Source organism: Phragmites australis, chromosome 5, assembly GCF_958298935.1.
Source record: "Phragmites australis chromosome 5, lpPhrAust1.1, whole genome shotgun sequence".
NCBI lineage: Eukaryota > Viridiplantae > Streptophyta > Magnoliopsida > Poales > Poaceae > Phragmites > Phragmites australis.
In genome coordinates, this window is record NC_084925.1 from 23571557 (window position 1) to 23588240 (window position 16684).

At 39.1% G+C, this 16684-nt stretch overlaps 1 protein-coding gene across 1 annotated transcript; it reads left to right on the forward strand.

Moving 5' to 3' along the window:
• The first annotated feature begins 8806 nt into the window (after nt 1-8806).
• LOC133918965 (uncharacterized) lies at nt 8807-16373 on the forward strand. The gene is made up of 12 exons (XM_062363138.1): nt 8807-9099; nt 9260-9407; nt 9493-9588; nt 10792-10868; nt 12128-12207; nt 12913-12973; nt 13780-13847; nt 13921-14002; nt 14128-14211; nt 14334-14411; nt 15835-15954; nt 16052-16373. The coding sequence occupies exons 1-12, from the start codon at nt 8932-8934 to the stop codon at nt 16226-16228; spliced, it is 1239 nt and encodes a 412-aa protein (XP_062219122.1). The 5' UTR covers nt 8807-8931; the 3' UTR covers nt 16229-16373.
• The last annotated feature ends 311 nt before the right edge of the window (nt 16374-16684 follow it).

The following is a 16684-nucleotide window of genomic DNA, read 5'->3' on the forward strand; positions in this document are numbered from 1 at the left end:
CATATCTGCCACCACGACACTTATGAAAGACTTCACCCTGCTCATGTACTCGTTACAAGTATGACAATCAAGGTATATTAAAACATCGGTCCACTATCTACAAATTTAAAAAATATTCATTCTTAATAGAAATAACAGAGTAGCTAGAATAAGTATAAACATTCTAACTCAATTTAACTAAATTAAGTGTGTGTATTGTTCTAGTAATATTCAATCTAATAATTAACATTCAAATATGATACATGTTATCTATGGTAAAGGATCCTAGCTAATTTTTAATAGGAAAAGATAGGTCCTAATCACATTTGAGGATATGTGGTTCGAGTAGGTTTTCATGCTCTTGTACGGTTCTAGAGAAAATTTCGGTAACACCTACCCATTGTTCTCTAAATACACGTTTTGACAACGAGTTGAGAGGGTGTGCATCGAGAGAACAACAAGGAGACGCCACCAAAATTCTCTCTAGAACCATACAGGAGCACATATTCATACTACTCGGGCCACATATTCTCGAACTGTCCAAAATACATGGATAATTCGGGAGTATTTTCTTATAAATATGACCAGTTGCCAAGTCATATTTATAATAAAAAAACTCCAGAACAGGAGACGTAGATTACGCAAGTACACTGAGGAGGACAATCCATATATATCAAGATCAGGGAGAAGGAACAAAATTGATGATTCCAAGTACTTAAACTCTAAAATCCATCATGCATATATGAGCAAGAGGACAAGAGAGGGGGGCAAACCTTCAAAGGCCTGGGACAATCCCAACTTCAAATCACCGAGATTTGATTTGGACTCAATAAAATCGCCAAAAAAATTACCCATTTGCTGAGCAGTCGATGGACAGACATTGTCTAGTTATGCTGCTTCGCGTAGAAAATAATAGTAAACTTCAATAATTAGTGATGGGTTAGAAGGATACCCGTCACTAATGACTTTCATGACACATTAGTGGCGGGTGAAAACTAAGACCCATCACTAATGACTTCTACAATAAGAGATTGATTTTCAAAATAAAGACATGTATGCAAATAGAGAGTACTTCAACAGATCCCATTCAACAAAATATAACAGAACTTTGATGGACGACATCTTGAAGCAATATTAGGATTTAATAGCCATCTTCACATTCAAGAACATAGATATACATCTAGAAACTTCAATTTAGCTCAAGTAAGTCATACACTAAAGTTATGCATAAATTACGTACTTATCTAAATATCCATACATCATTACACTTGAGTATTTGTTAGGGCACATAACCTGAGATATTTAATATAGTTGAAATCTACAATACTGTATCCTAGTACTTCATCGATATACATTAGCATGTGAATTAGTGCACTCCCTTTCACTTGACATGGACGACCCGATGCTTTACCATAGACAGTAAACAATATCTTATTAGCTGAACCATTTTCTCTTAAATGAAACCTTATATCAGTCTAGAAATTGTCTTCAGTTGTGAAGTCCACTCTAGGGCCATAAAAGATTAACCCAAGATGCTCCATGGCTTGATCTAAGATAGCATGAAAGCTAATTGACACAAAGGTGCCACAAAAACTATCCTACAAGCAAAGAAAATAAAATTATGAAAATAATATACGCTAATCGTCATCTATATCAAAATAACCAGATTACATATTATTGTACCATATCATATTCATTGAACTGGGAAAACCTCTCATTAATCGAAGACAAATCCTCTTCGCCCTCCTCAAGTATTTTTATTCGAAAATAGTTGTAGTCAGGCAAAAAGAACTCATGCTCCTCAAACGCTTTCAGGCACCCTTCCATGACCTTTTTTTGGCATGCAACGCAATCGGTGATGCATTGCCACAAGCCCTAGTAGTGATATCCTCACTACTTTCTCCTCTTGAATGTATGTCAAAAGAGATAGATAGCTCCACAAAATTCCTTCCATCTACTGTGGATTGCACCAAATGTATAATTCCACCTATCGCATGGATTATTTATTTGAGCCATATGATCGGTTTCAACACCTACATGATAGGATGATATGAATTGAGCCTAATGTACTATAAACTCAATTAAATTGTTGTGTCCTACTGAGTGTTACTATGAGCTTAACAATGAGGGAGAAAAAGGAACGAGGTTACGTACTATACTCGGGCTTGATCCTGGCAGCTGTGGAGTTGTCATCGGGGACACCACCTGTGGGCGAATGCTTGGAGGGTAGTGGGCGCCTGGTGCGTGAGCCATGGAGGAGTCATTGGCATCCATCCAAGGCCGCCACGGCCATGGCCCCCACCGCTACCTTGATCCATCGCACTAACAATAGTGGGTAGAAGGGGGCGATGGCGGCGGGTTGTGTTAGAGGCAGGAGGATGATGGCAGCGTCGGGTGGTGCGGTGCTAATGGGGGTAGCATCGGGAGGAGGAGGTGAGCGGAGATGAGAGTGGTCAAGAGAGATAAATAAGCGGATGAGAATGGTCAAGCAGCAGATGGTTGGCGTAGAAATTAGTGACAGGTGATAAGGACATCCGTCACTAATGAGTTAGTAATTAGTGATAGGTAAGAATTACGACCCGTCACTAATTACTTTAATATTAGTGACGGGTCTAATAACAATCCGTCACTAATGAGTAGGCTACATTTAGTGATGTGTGCCCCATTATTTCGTCACTAATGATTACATTATTAATGACGGTTTTTAATGTTATCCGTCACTACTATCTTTAGTGGTGGGTCGTTCCATCATTGTCACTAATGAATCCTTATTAGTGACGGGTCTTGACTGGGTCCTAGCTCCGACCACATATTAGTGATGGGTTAGCACTGGACCTGTTAGGAGTAGTGCATTGATGACATATACTGAGGAGCCATCATTAATTATGTATCTCTTTTGATAGTTTTTTTACGTAGTGAACCACAAATACATGGAAACGCTCTATGTTTTCATACGTCGGTAAACAATATTGTAACATCTACCTGTGGGCCCTCAATAGTATCTAGCAAATTTAGTTTATGTGGTCCATGTATTACTTAAAGCAAATATCTATCCAGCAGAGCATTTGGATCATGCCAACATGCCTAATCTTTTGTTATGCCCAAGCCATTAGCGCTTATAAATAGGGCAATGCACCGCCTGCTGCTGACCATACTGAAGCAAGCCTACTACATCACACATAAACACACCAGCCTAAATCTTCTTCACACATATATACACACATACAGTCCATCACTCTCATATTAGTATTAGTCTAGAGCTAGCTATATTGTACTATTAGGGTATTATAGCTTGTAGTTAAGTTATAATTGCGGGCATTTTGTCGAGTTATAATCCGGATTCTCCGTGTGTGTCTATATATATATATATATATATATATATATATATATATATATATATATATATATATATATATATAGTATGTTTATATTTTAATATTTTATTTGTCTTTAGCTACGTTCACACACCTTTTAGAGTAGCATATTTACATCAAAATTATTGTATGTTTATATTTTAATATTTTATTTATCTTTATTACGCATTATTATGTATTAATATATTAAAACACAATGTGATATTAGTGATTAGATAATCTATGCAAAGCTAAATAAATAATAAAAATTTGATATCAGAATAATTCAAGTTTAGTTATACAAGCAATGTCTGTATCTTGTTGAGTATCTGATGATTTCTCAATAAATCCGTCTTTGATACTTCATAGACACAAAAAGTATTTCGGAAAAAATCTGTCTGTAAGGCTTGTGAAACTAACATGTGTATTTAGATATATCTGCGCGTAGCTTTGTTATAGATGGAGGTTTAACCGTTAGTGATAAGTTCGATATCAAAGACACTTTGCAGAGACGGAGCATACACTCGTCTGTGATAGAGTTTAACAATCATATGTGATAAACCGTTCTGAGATAAGGTGGAAGGGGAAAATAGAGGAAGGAGAAGAAAAAAGAGGAAAGAGAAGCATATTTTGCCAGAAACGGACAGTGACAACAGGTGCTTGCGACCACGCGCTATCCCCCTAGTACCCCTTGTCTTGGTCCCTGCTTCATTATAAATATATGCCTATCTAGTTGTTGAATTACGTAAGAGTTTGTGTCAATTGTCTAAAGCTAGAAAAATATAAAGTGCGATTTTGAAAATGGAAATTATAGAGAGCAACATAGCTTTTGTTCATAATTTCAAAAGTTTGTTTCAATTAATCCTTTGCCGTTGGCTTCATGTCATCATGTTTAACAAAAACCTTAACCAAATCACACTCCTAGTATCATACTAGGAGGTTGGTTACTAATACGTGGGATTGCAAAGGGGTACTAGGAGCACAAATCCTCTGCCGATGCTAGCTCTACCGCCCGCTCGCGCTGCTCCCACTTGCCTTAGTTGCCTCCCACCGATCACGGCCCTCCCTCTGCCTTGCCTCCCCCATCGTGTTGCAGCAGGGAGAGATGGTGATGGAGCACGGAGATTGGCGGCAGGCGGCGTGCGACATAAAGGCAGCGTGGTAGCGACTAGCATGCTGTCAATCTGAGTGATAGCGGAGCGGCAGCGCTCAACTTCATACTATCGTCGTCTATGGACGGGGTGAGGCAACTCGGTGAGAAGTCGTTCACAAGGATCGCGGCAGTGGCTTCCTATTGGCCACGCGGGGAGAGGTAGATGGCGACAGAGGCCTGGCTTCACGCATCGTGAAGGTCGTGGCCTCAGATGGCATCAAGGCCATGAACAAGAAGCAGGTGTGCTCCATGCCCATGGTAGGCACGGGGCCAAACCCTTCATCATGCACAACAACTACCCACTCTGCGATGGCTTCGTTTCCGAGTCGATGTCTCCATTTTCTAGGAAAGCGCGGATTTTCCACAGCGACTGCTGTGGTAATCCGCTTTGGTGACCTTGGTCTCTCTCGCTTCTAGTTGTGCTGCCACCAGTTATTTATCTCTATCTTTGCTAATTAGAATGAACATAAATCCTCCTCAATGGGGCCTCCTGGCGGGGTGATGCGAGGGGCGAAACACCCTGCCGCCAAACCACTTCGCCACTCAATCCTCACCAATCGTCGTTGCCGCCTGTGGCGGTGACGACCTCCACTCTCCCTTCTCCCCCTCCCCTTCCCTCCCCTTCACCTTCCTCCCTTTCTTTTTTCGGTGTGGCGGCCGTAGATTCGATAGGTGGTGGCTGGGATTTGGTCTAGATCCGCGCGTGGTGGCCTCCGATCGAATGCTGCGGTTCGGTGCTGTCGCGCGTCGGGGTCATTGTCATCGCATCGTGTGCCGTGCGCCACCTCTCCTTACTTTGGCGCCTTGGCGCTATGCGCATGGTGGTCTTGCGGCGTTATGGCTCAGCAGCGGCATGGCGTGGTGCTATGGCGTGTTGCGGCTCGGCTACGCGGTGACGCGACATCTCTCCTCATTGCCAATGTTGGAGTGTTGCCGCCTTTCCGCCTGTGCTCACCATCGTAGTTGCCTTGAAGACTGTGTGACACACGAGCGACAACGTCAGAGCTTCTGGAGGCTCGGTGGCGACGGGCGCGACGCGGTTGCCCTCAGTCCCGTTGTGCCATGGCAGCTCTGAAATTGCATCTAGACCCCTTATGTAGGTTTTTGATGATTGACGACAAATGATTAAATAACTAATATATTTAATGAGTATTTAAATAGGTAAAACTCTCAGCGAGTGAAGCAACACGACGTTGGCGACCCCAAAAATTGAAGGAAGAAGACGTCGAACAACTTACTCTTTTAAATAATATTTTATTTTTTGAAATTGAGTATAGGACCTCCGGACTATTAAGAGGGGTGCAACGCTGTAGTTTGGTTTTAATCTTAATGCTCAAAAAGATCTTCATAAGTCTAGAAAGCGACACAAGATCCCAACTTGTTTTCTGAGTCAAATTTCTTTTTGTGTGACATTGGATGTTCTAATGTGCACATCGTATGTTCTGAAATTTCATAAGTCAGGGTTTTCTGTTTGGGCTTTCTTTTAATATCGGATGTTTCGATGTTTTTATCGGATGCTCCGATGTGAGTCAGAATGTTCGACTTTATCAAGTTCAGAGGTCTCGGTTTGGACTTAAAATTCAATATGGGGTGTTCTAATAGTTGGATCAGAACATCCAATTTTGGCTAACACAGATCTTTCTATCTCGATTTAATTTTCCACATCTGATGTTTCGATGTTTACATCGGATGTTCCGACGTGTGGTTTTCACCATATTTAAGTTGATTTTTGAAATTCAAATATATCATTTTGAATTGATATGATGTTCTGTTGTTGAGTTCAGAACATCCAATGAAGATCGAAAAGGTATTCAACAGCTAGTTTTTGAAGAGGTCTCTTTATATAACCCTTTTTCGTTCTCACTCTAAGCGGCTGCCCATTTTGAATATGGGATCTCTGTAAAGCAAAAAGCCTCTCTCCTCTCTTAAGAAAGTGTCACACATTTAAGAGGGATTTGAAAAAGAGAGTTTGAGTGCTAGAATTCAAAAGTGGATCTTTAAGTATAAGCGTCTTTTTCAAACTTTGGTGTTTGCATTTTTTTTCTCTTGGAGTTTGAGGACTCCTAGATGGCTAGGAGTTGCTCACGAGCCACCAACACGTTTGTGGTGAGCCGTGAGAAAGTTTATGAATACCGAATTTCGCCTCCGTAAGGGAAGAAATACCATAAGAAAGTCGAGGTGTACTTTGTATAACCTCGGAAGGAAAATAGTTAAAAGAGACCTAGCTTAAGTGTGATCAAACCCCTAAACGGAGATGTAGAATCCTCTCAAGGATCCGAATTTCAGGAACAACATCATTGTCTCTCCGTTCTTCGCTTATTTCGCATATTTTCTTTACTTTAATTGCAAGTTCATAAATTACTTTATGTTTATCATATTATTTATATCTCATATAGGATTGTATCTGGTTACTTGTCATATAGTAGATTTAAATTTTGTATTTAATTTTATTAACTTGAAATTTCATCTTTTAGGGTATTTTTAGAAAAAAGGCATATTCACCCCTCTAGACTGTCGTAGTTGGGGGCCAGCAATAGTTGGGCTTTGCTTGGTATTAAGTGGCTTTTCAAAAGTGCCTTTTCTCCTTCTAATTTTAAGAGTAGTTGTTAGTTAGATACATATTTTTACCTCTAAAAGAAAAATTCATTAAAAATAGCAAATATTTCTATAGCTAATTAGATTTCATGACATAGTGCAGCAAAAAATCACAAATTCAGATACCACCAACCCGAAGTAGAGCTTTACTGCATACGCACACTTGGAAGACTAATTTAGCAACGGCCGGAATGAGTATGCAAGACAAATTTGGAAATGACAAGCGTTTTATGAAACATAATCATAAACACACGGATTTAAGTATAATTACCTATGATCACAAAAGTAGGATTTCTTTCAATTTTATTTAGGCCCCGCTTCCAACACAAAATTCCACGTTTTAAAAGTGCTACCCTGCCCGGAAAGTTCTGGAAATAAGATTCAATGGCATCTTAATTAGAGTTTTTTAATATTAGTTTTTTACAAAAATTACAAAAATAATAAAGAAAATGAAAAATTCCAAATATATTACCTAGTCGTCAAACGGTTTAGCAAAAATAGGGTTTTCGCCCTACGGTACACCGAAAATATATTTTCGCCAAACCGTATAACGAAAAAAAGTAAGAAGATATTATAATATTTTGCTACAGTACATGAGATTTCAGTTTGGATACTACTCCTCAGATGAACAATAACCCGCCTGTTTTCTGAATTTTTCTTGTTCACACTTTCTCTATTTGAACAATGGGTTGCCGTGCTCCAAAATTTATAAATTTTTTTCAGTGAATCTTATAATTCATGATGAATCCATTTTAAAAATATTCACCATAATAACCTGTGTAGGTTCCAAAATAAAAAAACTTCAAAGATGGCTACTTTTAGAACTTCTAGTAATTTTTAAAGCCTCAAAAAAATTTCCAAAAATTTGGAAAAATTCACTAATATTCCTCTCATGTGCTTAGTAATTTCTAAAATTATTTTCATCCCTATGTTACTTGGTGAAAAAGTGAGTTCCTTTGCAATTCTCTATTTATATGTATTTTTATCATTCATGTGATATGCTCTTTTATATTCAATCTAAATTCAAACATGATTAATTTCTAAAATTATTTTCAAACAATTTGAATTCCAACAAATTAATCATGTTTGAATTTGTTTGAATTCAAATTGAATTAAAAAGAACATATCACGTTAAATGATAAAAATACATATAAATGGAGTATTACAAAGGAACTCACTTTTTCATTGAGTAATCTAGGGGTGGAAATAATTTTAGAAATTATTAGGCCACATGTGAGGAATATTAGTGAATTTTTACAAATTTTTGAATTTTTTTTAGACTTTAAAAATTACTAAAAATTCTAAAAATAGCTATCTTTAAAGTTTTTTTATTTTGAAACCTACACATGGTCTTATGGCATCATAAATTATAGGACTACTCAAAAAGTTTCATAAATTTTAGAGCATGGCAACACACTGTTTAAATAGAGAAAGTGTGAATGAGAAAATTCATTCGAGCTGGCACCAAAATCAAAATCTCATGTCACTGTAGCAAAATATTAAAAATGTTTGCTTACTTTTTTTTCATACGGTTTGACGAAAATATGTTTTCACCTACCATATGGTGAAAACCCTATTTTCGCTAAACCGTTTGATGACTAGGTAATATTTTTAGAATTTTTTTTATTTTCTGTATTATTGTTGTAATTTCCGTTAAAAAAATTAATATTTAAAAAAAATCATCTTAATTACTTGCCTGGCTGCACAAAGAATCCAGCCGCCGTCATCGTCTCGTCTGCTCTCGTCGTAAACGTAAACCTCGCGAAAAGAGCAGAGTACCTCTTCATTTTCGCCCCAAATCCTGTGGGCTCGAATCGAATCGCGCTGATCGAAGCAGAAGCGGCAGCAACAATGGCAGGTCTGTCGCTGCGGTGCGGCGACTGCGGCGTGCTGCTGCGGAGCGTGGAGGAGGCGCATGCGCACGCCGAGGCCACCTCCCACTCCAACTTCGCCGAGTCCACCGAAGCCGTCCTCAACCTCGTCTGCTCCTCCTGCGGCAAGCCATGCCGCTCCCAGACCGTAAGATCCCGCCCTACTGCTCTCCCTCTCTCCGGTTCCCCGATTGAATCCGGCCGGATTTGGTGGTTCCTCGATCCGGTTCGATGCATCTTGGCGGGTTCTTGATCCGATTTTGGTTACGTATGGGTTTGGCGGTTCTTGAGTCGGCGGGTGTGCGCAGGAGGTGGACCTGCACACCAAGCGCACGGGCCACACGGAGTTCGCGGACAAGACCATGGAGGCGGCCAAGCCCATTGATCTCGAGGCGCCGCAGAAGCCAGCTCCCGAGGCCATGGACGTCGATGCCTCGGCAAGTGGAGAGCAGCAGGGTGACGTTCTTTTTTATCTTACGAGATGAGCAAAGGGTTTGATCCTTTTTCTTTGTCACATCCTCTGAGTTCTGAGTTCTCGCAGAGATGGTGGTGCCGGAGGTGAACAAGGAGATGCTCGCGGACCTCGAGGCGATGGGGTTTGCCACGGCACGTGCCACTAGGGCACTTCACTTCTCCGGTACTCATAATGATTGTCGGCTACCTGGACTGTAATGTTATCACTGTTGCGCTCTTTGTAATCTTACTGGTGGATGCATAAAATTGTGATAGAACGTTTTACTGTGGCCCTGTTCTTGTGTCTTGGTTCCATTTAGAAGTTGATAAAGGGGGCTTCCAGTTACTGGGTAGAAAGGTGGTTTTTGCTTCTTTCAGAAGCCCCTACAACTGCATTTTACTGGGCACAACTGCTTGTAATCTTAATATATATCAGTTAGAGCTTATGTCTCTTTTAGCATTGTAGATGCTGCAATATTTTGATTGTGCATATGAAAATGACATTGTAGATTTGTCTTAAAAAATACATTCATACAATATAATTTTACTAGGTTTTATATATGTGTGTGGATATACTACAATAAGAATTATTAGCCAAAGTGAAAAATACTTTGAGACTATTGCAGTATCCAAATTTTCACTTATTTGTGACTGGAGGGAGTAGAACTCAGCTTAGCTATCAATATGTGAAAGACAAATTTTCTAAATATTTTTACTTGTGAATTTTGTGGATTTGGTCAGCAATTCTTTCATGAGAATCATCCAGAGACATGTTGTGTTTACTGTATCATGTGACACTAGTCATATTTTCCGGCCATTCTTTCTCTTAACTTGGATTTATAAGTTCCTATACAAACTACCACACTAGACTACAAAAGTACAAAACAATGAGTGCTGAATGTATTTTTGCTCATGTGACTATGATATTTTAAACATCCTACTGGGAAAAAAATTAAGGCTTGATGCGACTGATTTAAGGTTTCATCATAAGATGAACAAAAGACTTAAATTGGAACTATATGCTTGGCAATTGAACTATATGCAACAATCCCTGACTGCTTTGACAGGCCCAAATAGATCCACTATGTGTGTAACTGGACATATTTCTGTACTTTAATACTTGTGAGACTGAAATATATAATATGACAGAAAAATGCATTATATATGCATGGGAAGACAATATGTTATGCTTTTAAGAACTCGTTAAAGTTGAGTCCTATCCTTGGTAATTTTCATTGAATATGTTAGTGATATGAAATTACTAGGGTATCTAAATATGCGTATATCTGACTGTATGGTGCTTTTATTGATTATCACCTCATCTAATTGTAAAGAAATAAAAAATAATGATCTTCATACTTTGCTGACCCATGTACTTTTACTCTAGGTAATAGCACCATCGAAGGTGCCATTAACTGGCTTTCTGAGCACCAGGAGGATCCAGATATTGACGAAATGCCTCTGGTATGATGGTTTTTCTTTTCACTTTTATTTCACTGTTATTTAGAGCTTTGTTCCTTTTGATATTCTGATGGGGCTAAATTTGATCCCCTATTCACAAAGTAGGATGTTCTTGATTTAGCACTAGCACTAGTTCTTTTGCTATTCTGTTTCCAGTAGTATGTACTTGATAGCAGTAGTTGTTTTGGTAATCTTTTCATAATAGTTCCTAAGTTCATCACATTAAGCTGTAATTTCTAATCTTTATGTTATATTCTTGAAATCTCCACAAGCAGCTGCTTTGATTCATATTGAGGGTACTGTCCATTTTCCAATTGCAACATGTTTTCACATACTTCACATGTTTCCAAGAAGTGACTCAGATATATGCAGTGTTCGCGTAAACGGTCATCTAGGCGGTCTAGATGACGACTCGACGCTAGTCGACAGGTTGGCGTCGAGTTTAGGGGTTAAACGCTGCATTAGTCGGCTAGACCATCTAGACGGTCAAACTTGGTCCTAGATGGTCTAGACAGCAGGATTTGACGATTTCTAGACACGTCTAGGCGGTGACACGCACATTTAGACGGTCGTCCAGGCGATGGAAATTTTGGTGCGGCTACGCGGGAGGGGAAATTTCGGCCCCGTGCTGATTAGTTTAGCGTTTGGCCTACTGTTTACCTGCTTGTGCAGTTGTGCATGTGCTGCTAGCCTGCTTGCTTGCCTGTATAATGCATACAACATACTAGATTAGTGCTTTCGAGAACTAACTTTTTCGCTACTAGATTAGTGCCTCAAATCTCACTTGAAAAATGTCTAGCATATTTGTTGCTATAGTACAAAACGTTTAAACCGTCTAGTTGGTTGTCTAGACGATCTAGGCGCTAGTCAATGCATCTAGGTGAACACTGGATATATGCATGTCTTGTTTCGGATTTTAGATAAAGATCTTCTACAATTTGTTTTGTTTAATGTTGTGAAAGAAAGCTAATTTGAAGTACATATTGTCGGTTTGAAGTAGCTGGTCCTACATTGCATTGCCATTTGCCAAAGTTTGGCAATTTATGGTTTCTTCCACGTGCACAGCTAGGACAAATCTGCACATTTGAGTCGATCTCCTGTGTTTTACTGAGCTTCAGTTAGTTGATTAATTGTTTTCAATGGTCAATATTCGATGCTAGATATTCTATTTCTATGTTACACCAACACTTAATAAAAAAAAAAAAAATACTTTTCTCCGGCACATAATATCTGCAGGTTACTTATGCTGTTTTGCCTCTTAGGTACCGGCTAATACAAAAACCGAGGCTAATAAACCCAATCTGACTCCTGAGGAAATGAAGATTAAAGCGCAGGAGCTAAGGTGCTTTTGTGAACATTTCTTTTGTAACAGGGGCTGATGGTTAAATAGTTTCTTTAAAAATGGCAGAACTTTTTTGTTTGTAGTGCTATTTTTCCTAGTTCTGAATTAGTCCACCTGCATTTGAATATATATGTTCCGGTTGGTGTGGTTCAGCTCTTTCTCTCTCTCTCTCTCTCTCTCTCTCTCTCTCTCTTTCTGCAAATAAGCTATTCAACATTGAGAAATGAATCTTTTTATTTTCATTTTAGAACACAGCCAATATATTTTTGTTGACAGCCAAATCAAATTTTGCTGGCTTTAAATGATGATTTTGTAGCATAAACTTTGCTGCAAGGAATATTAAGTGTCTTTTTGCTGTGCTTGAACTATAATAAAGAATCCTGATATAAGACTTAAACATGGAGCCCCAGAAATTTTATGCACAGGCAATGAAATGGGGAAATCATTGCTCCTAACAAGCAAATTCTGCGTTTTTGATAATGCTGCTTCTAAAAGAGAATCTATTTTTCAATGTTTGCTGCTAGTTGCATATATTTCGAAAGTCAGAGTGGTTGGTCATAGTAACATTTAAATAACCATATTATATGACCATTATTTTGACTTCTTAAACTTTTTTTTTCTGAACTTAAATACCTATTTTGTATGTATGAAATATTGTTATTCTTATGAGACGTCTTATACTGAAATTATCCCCTACATTTGTAGGGAACGTGCTCGTAAGAAGAAAGAGGAAGAGGAGAGGAGGATGGAAAGAGAAAGGGAGAAGGTATGATGCCAACTCTTCATTTTACCTTATTGTACGGAACATGCCTGTATATGCATTTAGAATGTGGGGAAAAGCACCTGGCCCTTGGCCCATGCTTAGTATGCTTGGCGGTGACTATCAGATATCAAAGTCATAAGTACAATTTTATGGACTCATTGGTATGATTCAGTAGGTCCCATTTTAGTAGTTCAGTTAGTGTTTTAATGCATAGATGATATATATCAATGGAAGACTCATCGCTTGTTCTACTTCTCTGGCCAGGGCCCATCTCCTACACTTGTGGTAATCTGTAGCATTAGTTCAATTTAGTAAAGCAAGTTTTTTAGGAGCTGTAACATTTCCGCTGATCTGTATCATCTATGGATATTTTTTTTACTGATATGGTAAAACTGGATGCACTAAATTGTATTAACGGTTTTGATAATTTGATGTATGCTGCTCACTGCCAAGGCAGGCTGAGCATGGACCACGGGGAAAGATAGAGGTCCACTAAGAGATGGTTAAGTTGTGCTATTTTTTTTGTTTCATTTTTAGTGTTGTTTGCTAATACCACTATGGATATGCATTCTTTGGGTATCAGAACAAGTAAAGCACTGCATCAAGTAAGATCTGTCGTATTTCTCTTCTCTATCGGTCTTCTTTTGTACAGACCTTTTTCATGGAATTATTCATTCATGCTAGATCCTGGACAATACAAACCGAACAGAAAGAACATTTCTAAGCCACTTTGTGTTCAATAGCCCTTTTATATATATTTTTTATTTCTTTGTTATTGTATTTTGACTCATATTTTTGGCATTTTTCAGGAAAGGATACGAATTGGTAAAGAACTTCTTGAAGCCAAAAGAATTGAGGAGGACAATGAAAGGAAACGGTTGGTGTTTTTCTTCTCTTTGATTTTACTGTACCCGATCCCTTTTTACTAATTTCTTTTCAACTATTGGCAGCATGATAGAATTGCGAAGACTTGAGAAAGAGGAGGAGAGAAGAGCTAGAGAAAAAATCCGCCAAAAACTGGAAGAGGATAAGGTTTCTAGTTTCTCCACTGCATCTTTAGGAATCTTTCTTACTCTTTCATCCTAGTTTCTAACTGAGTAACTGATGTAGAAAAGACTAGTACTTGGACCTTTAAAAACTGTTTTTACAACTCTCAGGCTGAAAGGAGAAGGAAACTAGGATTGCCACCAGAAGACCCAGCAGCTGCCAAACCAAGTGCACCTCCTGTTGAAGAGAAGAAGGTGTTTTCTTCGAATTTGAATTTCTTTACCATGATAACCACTTTAAACAGCATTCTAGATTATGTTGATAAGAAGTGTTTTTGAAACTTCTCATTATTTAATTGTGATCTATGAATATCCAGAGTGCATTACCTGTCAGGCCAGCCACAAAGGCAGAGCGCATGAGGGATTGTTTACGGAATCTTAAGCAACAGAACAAGGTACAGTGTGTAGTATTCCATTGAGCTCAACTCCATCTACTGTGGTGCTTATTAAGTTTTTCATATTTGCCTTCACAATCCATTCATTTACTGAATTACTGTCATCTACTGATTAACTAGTGGAGCAGCTAACCTATATTTGTTCGTTAGATATGTATGAATATGTTTGTCGTTGTAAAAGCTAGACAAACCAAGTTATAAGATTGAAGTAGTATATTACAGTGAAAGCTGTTCTGCTTTTAACCTTGTAAGTAGGCAAGTAGATGGTAATCTATACTAGATGACCAAATTGGTCTCCCAGACGTAGCACATGTAGAAGAAATATAACAAAACTATAAATATCATGCTAATTCTAGTTACAGGATGGATCGACCAAGCAGTCTTTTTAACACGAAGCCCAATTGTGAAATGTGAAGGAAATTAGGTCCAGCAGACTTGGAATCTTTTAATTTATACTGCTTTATGTCTGCTTGTTTTGATGCTCAATATGATTCTGCAACCATAAGATCAGCAAGGAAGGGCATATTTTCTATATTTCATATCGATGCTCCTATCATACCACTGCTTGCACGCTACCACGCCACCTTCGCCTTCACCTCTTATTGCCCTCTCTGCTCACACCCCCTCCCTTCTCCCTTCCCCCATTCTGGCACCACCCCTAGCTCCTTCATTTCCAGTCGTGCTTCTGCCGCCACAGCCTCTTGTGGCTGATGGAACCCCCACTACTCTTACTCGACTTGTTGGCCCCTGTCCTCGAGACCTAACTTGCTAGTCCTGTTGTCGGCTAGTTGTATCTCCCTCTGCCCTCTGAACTCGTGGCAAGCAGTTGCATCACCACATCATAGCACTGCCATGACTGCCCCCTGCTGCTTCGCCACCGCTGTGCACCCTTCCTGTATAGTTGGGAATCCTGGCAAACCCTCGCTGGCTCGCCCTAAACCGGGGTTGCCTAAACCTAAGCCCTGCCAGCTAGCAGCCGCTGTCAGAGAAGTATTGGCGTGGGGGCATCTGCTGATACTTTATTTCAAATGAACTACCAGTAACTACACATTGTTTATATCTCATATACCATTGGAAGCACTAATAATAACGCTTTGTATGTATTCACTGTCTTATGTGTGAATGATTGTCATACAATAATCTGGTTTAGTAGTTTAGTTCCTGTTTTGTTTCGATGCTTGATATAATTTGGTGACAAGAAGATGAACAATGCTAGTATTACATTCAGTGCATCTGCGTGTCTTACAATAAACGTACCATGGCCTCTTTATTCAGTTCATCCACATGCATTCAAATAAACCGACCTAGCCCCTGTGTCGGTGCAGTAAACATTTTGTGATGCTGATTTTGTATGATCTTGCAGAAGTTAAGTCATACCTTTGGCATTCAAATTTATGTAATCATGTGGCCATTTTTGTGACAGGAAGACGATGCTAAAGTGAAGAGGGCCTTTCAAACACTCCTTACTTATATTGGAAATGTCGCTAAAAATCCTGATGAGGAGAAATTCAGAAAGATTAGACTCAGCAATGCTACATTTCAGGTGATACTTCTAAATCTTGAAATTAGTGAAATGCTTTGTTGTTAACCTGTTGAACAAACATGAGATCGATTATCTGTTTACTCACCTCACCTTACAGGAGAGGGTTGGAAATCTGCATGGGGGCATAGAGTTCCTTCAGCTCTGCGGATTTGAGAAACTTGAAGACAACGAGTTCTTGTTTTTGGCAAGGGACAAGGTCGACAAGGCCATCCTGAATACAGCTGGAGCTGAGCTGAACTCTGCCATCACCAATCCTTTCTTTGGAGTCCTTTGAATCGTCGAAAACTACAATGTATACTCAAAGCTCTTGGTTTCGCCTTTAATTTGCTCGAAGTTCAATTGTGTGTATATGGCTCAAATGATTAGATTTCTGCTCCGGTTGTCAGTCTTGGATTTCTCAAGTTAAGAGTTTACATACATATTCCTTCCGTGCATTGCTGAGACCATATTTTAAGTAGCATGCAAATATGCATAATTTTCTTTTCCGTGAGCGGGCTCGTTCAGTTTTTGCTGACTCCAGATTTCAGAATCCAGCAGGGACTAGTATGACGTGATCAGGACGACCTGATGTGCACGAACGAACCCACTCGTGCAATTTTGTACCGTTCATTTGCTACTGCTACTAGTTTGCGTTCACTTGATTATCCTAGCATAGCATTTGAACAGTTACCCTCAATTGTCATCGCGTTCAGTTATTTTGTACCGTTCATTTGAGCTGAGCAAGGAATGC

What these genes read in the sequence shown, in the direction of transcription:
- LOC133918965 (XM_062363138.1), top strand. Translation starts at nt 8,932, where the DNA reads ATGGCAGGTCTGTCGCTGCGGTGCGGCGACTGCGGCGTGCTGCTGCGG. An exon ending in AGCCATGCCGCTCCCAGACC is followed by an intron (nt 9,100 to 9,259) that starts GTAAGATCCCGC and finishes GGGTGTGCGCAG; the next exon opens with GAGGTGGACCTGCACACCAA. An exon ending in ATATTGACGAAATGCCTCTG is followed by an intron (nt 10,869 to 12,127) that starts GTATGATGGTTT and finishes TTTGCCTCTTAG; the next exon opens with GTACCGGCTAATACAAAAAC.